At 34.7% G+C, this 5,177-nt stretch overlaps 1 protein-coding gene across 1 annotated transcript; it reads left to right on the forward strand.

Annotated features, from left to right (window-relative positions):
* Positions 1–3,373: 3,373 nt before the first annotated feature.
* LOC104221789 (SKP1-like protein 1) lies at positions 3,374–3,874 on the forward strand. Its single transcript, XM_009772923.2, has one exon. The coding sequence runs from the start codon at positions 3,374–3,376 to the stop codon at positions 3,872–3,874; it is 501 nt and encodes a 166-aa protein (XP_009771225.1).
* Positions 3,875–5,177: the final 1,303 nt, after the last annotated feature.

Raw genomic sequence — 5,177 nt, forward strand, 5'->3', positions numbered from 1 at the left:
GCTCTTATTCATATCATTGATGGAATAGGCTGTAATGGTATTTACAAATGAGGTATTGCAAAAAGAGTTGCAATTAGAATTGAGAGTAGTAGGGTTGAGAATATAGAGCCCATTCTGAAGACTACCAAGTGCCACTAGCCTCTTCAGAGAAGGGCCCTGCAAAACACAAGCAACAGAAGAGAATAAGGCTAAACAATTTATTTGTAGAATTAATTGAGCAAGAGAAATCAGGTTATATTGAAAAGAAGAAACTAGAAGCACATTCGTCAGGGAAATTTCATGGGTTAGGGTTAGAGTTCCGGTGCATGTCACTTTTACTTTGTATCCATTAGGCAAAGTAACTAGGTAAGGAAAAATAAGAGGTTTAATATCAGATAAGAATGAAGAGTGTGGTGTCATGTGATTAGTTGCACCTGAATCTATATTCCAAGGACTATTCTCTATCTTAGAAAAATTACAAGCAAGAAACCTAGAACTATTGAAAGTAAGGTTACCTATCAAGCCTGCAAAGTTGGCAGAGCCAGTAGTGATTTCCTGAGGACCAGAACCAGTAGTGATTTTGGACTGTTGGAGAAGATTCATCAATTGATCAAATTGCTCCTTAGTAATGCTTGTACCTCCGGAGTCTAAAGACATTTGCCTAACATCTCCACCACCAGCTTCAAGCTGACCTTGAGATTGAGTATTAGAAACTTGAGCAAAAGCTGCAACCCTTTTGAACTTAGCTGGGAATCCAGGTGGAAAGACATGGAGTTTGAAGCATTTTTCAATTGAGTGTCCAGGCTTTTACAGTATCTACATATCAAATTATTTCTCTTGGCTATGTCAAAGTTAACTCTCTAGTTGTAAGGTTTTTGTGTGCCAGTGGAGAATGCCACAGAATCAGAATTGAAAGAAGGAATAGCAACTTGTAGGGCTTTCATCATTCACAAGCATAGTGCATACACTGTCCACATTAGGTAGGGGCTTCATCAAGAGAATACTACGTCTGATTGTGGAGTAGGACTCATTGAGTCCCATTAGAAACTGATGTACCTTTTGATCTTCATCTAGTTTCTAAAATTTCTCCTTGAAACAATCAGGATAAGAAATAGAAGATGAGAGTTCATCCCATAGCTTTTTTATTCTATTGAAATAGGAGGAGACACTGGATGTTCCTTGAAAATGGATGAGATTTCCTATCTAATCTGATATATTTTGATTCCACTGGCCTGCAAACCTCTTTTCAATTTCATTCCATAACTTTCAGCAGATTCTGTGTACATGACAGTTTCCCTAATTTCTCGATCCAAACTGTTAAGAATCCAAGTGACTACCATGTCGTTACATCTGGTCCAAGGCTCAAATAGTGGGGAATTAGGACTAGGTTTCGGAATTGTACCCTTAATCATCCATAATTTGTTCTTACAAGATAAACCTAGTAACATTCCCCTTCGCCAACTCGCATAACCAATTCCATCAAATGTGCTAGAAACCAACACCATCCCAAGAGAATTGGACGTCAAAAGATATAAAGGAGAAGAGGGATGTACAGTAGTATCATCACTACCAACGGTACTGTCAACCGGAGTCGAGGTTGAACCCATAGCAATTCACTCAAGGTTTCAACAAAGAGAAGATTATATCGACACTCAATTGAATTAATTCAAAAAAAAAAAAAACAATAAGAGAACAATACTTGTCTGAAAATAAATGCCTTTAGAAGAAGAAATCGCCGATGTACACCACTGGAACTGTCGAACCACAACCTCCTCGCAACAGCTCAACGTCAAAACCCTAACTTCTCAACAAAAATTGTAGAAATCCGGAGGAAATACCAACAAACAACAGCGGAAAACTCAGCGAAAACAATATAACAAAGATAACATCCAAACGGATGCAAATCGCCGGAAATCGAGTCTCGTCGGAAAATAGAACTCCGGCAAACACTAATGACGTTAGGATCGGTCGATAGGAAATCGTAAGAGCCACACGAATCTATGCTCTGATACCATGTTAATACACATATTTATTAAGTAAAAGCCATAGATTGAAGAAAACATACCTTGAGAAGAAGTTCTGAGAAAAATCCCCTTTTTTCTTCCTTTTTTTTCCAGAATGTTCTGTACAAACTTGTTCCAAATTAACATTCTCCTATATACAATTTGGGTCGGGTTGACTTAAATTATATTTGGGCCTAAACATAAATTGGGCCTGCTACTTAACCGGGTTATCACAATTTTCAGCTTCAACAGCTTTCCCTCGTTGCCTATTATCTAGCTGCTATCCTTTCTTAACCCTAATCATACTTGAGACATGGAATTGAATGTTTCTCACCCCAAAGTTAATAAATTCAAGAATAAGGAGGACTTTTTTTGGCAAAGCAAGACTGATTAGCTCATTTATACGAATTGTCGGGTACTTCTTATGGAACCTTTTCCTTACTGTGATTGGTTTCACTTTCCCTTAATGCAGTATCCAAACATAATATATATCAATATCAATAAAATATTGATTTTAAATAAAGCGCACTTCTATTCTTTATAGCCTTTGTTTTGAAATGTGGACCACATGTCATCTATGCTATAAGAACGCAGAATTTTCATCCAGTGAACCACTTTAATTGTAATATTGTAACAAATAATATGAAGAGATTCATAAAACTCACTATCGTGTTTCAATATATATAAAAAATGAGATTTTTATACTATTCATCTTTTGATGACCAAATTATATTGTGATGCATGCAAATTTATAATTAGCAAAGATATCTTTAGGAAAAATTTATACCAAAGAGATTTCCTTCCATAATATCATTTGGTGTTTAATCCGATTAAGGAAACTTTCTGTATTATTATTAGCTACCATTTAGTTAGTTATTAAAAAATGAAAGAATTTTCAAAATTTCTTTTCTCATGAATTTCTTTGAAATCGTAAGAGCGGTAGGTTGAACAAAATGTCATCCTAGTTTATAAGTATATAGTAATATATAAACATGTAAAAAATTTCCCACTGTCTAGGAGTACATTTCTATCTTTAGCTTCAAATATCAAAGTCGATATGTTGTTGATTGACCCTATATAGGATTTGAATCCAAAGAACTGATTATTAATGAATTTAGTAAGTTTAAATCTTTTAGAGAACAAAACTCACGAAATGAATTTAATGAATGAGATTGGCTTATAGTATTCAATCACCTACTTATATTGTGATCCATAAGTAGATTTCATGTAAAGATAATTCTAGTAAGAAATTTATACCAGAAAGAATACTTTCCATATCCTTTAAGTATGATCCGACTAAGAAAATCTCTTGTACCATTATTTGTACATCATCTAGTTCCCCAAATGTTTCATCCAAGAAGAAAAAAATAAAAGGTTGACAAGTTCTTATCATGGCATCATCATCATCGTCAACAACGGGAGAGAAGAAGATGTTGACACTGAAGAGCGGCGATAACGAAGCATTTTACCTTGAGGAATCTTTGGTCTTACAGTCTGACCTTATCAAGACCATTGTGAAAGAGGAATGCATTTCCAGCATCCCATTGCCTAGTATCAAAAGCAAGACACTGGTAAAAATTATTGAATACCTCAAGAAGCACGCGGAGCTCACTGCCTCGAACAAAGAAGACTTCAAGAATTTCGAGAAAGAGTTTGTGAATGTTGCGTTGGAAGAGCTGCTTGACATAACTGTGGCAGTAAGTTATCTGAAAATTAATGGTTTGTTGGAATTCTGTTGCCAGGCTGTGGCTGACAGAATAAAGGACAAGAGCGTTGAAGCCGTTCAGAAGATTTTTAAAATTGAAAGTGATTTTACCCCAGAAGAAGTGACAGAGTTTAAAAGGGAAACTTCTTGGGCCTTTGAAGGTGACCTTGATGATACCACCATCTAGGGTTTTATGGTAGTGAAGGGAAAAATTATATTTGATCTGAATAAACATATAAAATTAATTTCTTTCGTGTACCGATTTGGTGGATGTCTATTTGATTTTGAAATAAAGCTTTATGCTAAGAAAAAGGTAGAAAGGAAAATACTATCTGATATAGTGAAGGGTGTTTGATAGTATTTATCTATTCCTTGAAAACTAATTTGTATTCGATCATTTATATGCTATCTATAGCTATCTTTGTCTTCGTGTTGGTTGGAGTGATATTTGAGATTAATCATAATAGATCTGCTTCTTGTATCGAACAAGCTAATACCATTTGAATTTTGAGAAAAACAATTATGCTAATAAAAGAAAAATCAGAAATAATTTCTTAATGAAAGATGGTTGAAAATATTCAATTCTAGAGAAGCTTTGATATGTTCAGTATACTGTAACTATTTTTTGTTTTCATATTTGTTCGATTGATAAATTTGAAGTAGCTATCATTTGTTAATGATTAAGCAATAATAAGATTATTCTTGCTCTTTTATATATGAGATGGCATTAGTTTAAATATAATCTCGTTATACGTATAGTACTTGAGCACCAATTATGTTTCACTAACTTGATTTAACGGTGAATAAAACCAAGAAAAGATCCAAAACCTTAATTATCAATTTTTTTGACACATTAAATGTCAACAGATCAGCTTGGTGTTAACTCCAATTGTCATGACCAGGAATTCTCACCGCCGAGACCGCAAAGCGCCTAACATTTCCACTTTCCAAACAAGCCAACGTTAGAATATTATTAAGCCAAACCTCATTCAATTCAACAATTAACAGTAAACAACTAAAGTGAAATACAACGAGTGTGGAATAATTTAATAACTTCATAATTTACTACTACCCGGATCTGGTGTCACAAGTTCACGAACATTCTAGGATTTACTACAAGTAATAGTCTGAAAGAAATACAATTGTTTGAATGAAAGAAGCAGTAAAACAAATAGGAACAAGTAACCATAGTAAAAGAAAGTACACGGCATCACCCTTCGTGCTCTTACTCTCAACCTCATCATATGAATCTAATAGAAACAGCACGGCATCACACTTCGTGCATTAACTCTCTCACAACATGGCACGACATCACCCTTCATGCATTAACACTCACAATATGGCACGACATCACCCTTCATGCATTAACACTCTCCCTCACCAAAACAATGAACAATAATAACAGGGAGATAATCAAGAACAAGTCTTACTTCAACATTTGGTTCCACAATACCAACCTCAACTTTAAATCAATACTCAATCAATACAAA

The sequence above is a fragment of the Nicotiana sylvestris genome, chromosome 5, assembly GCF_000393655.2.
Source record: "Nicotiana sylvestris chromosome 5, ASM39365v2, whole genome shotgun sequence".
In the NCBI taxonomy this organism is placed as follows: Eukaryota; Viridiplantae; Streptophyta; class Magnoliopsida; order Solanales; family Solanaceae; genus Nicotiana; species Nicotiana sylvestris.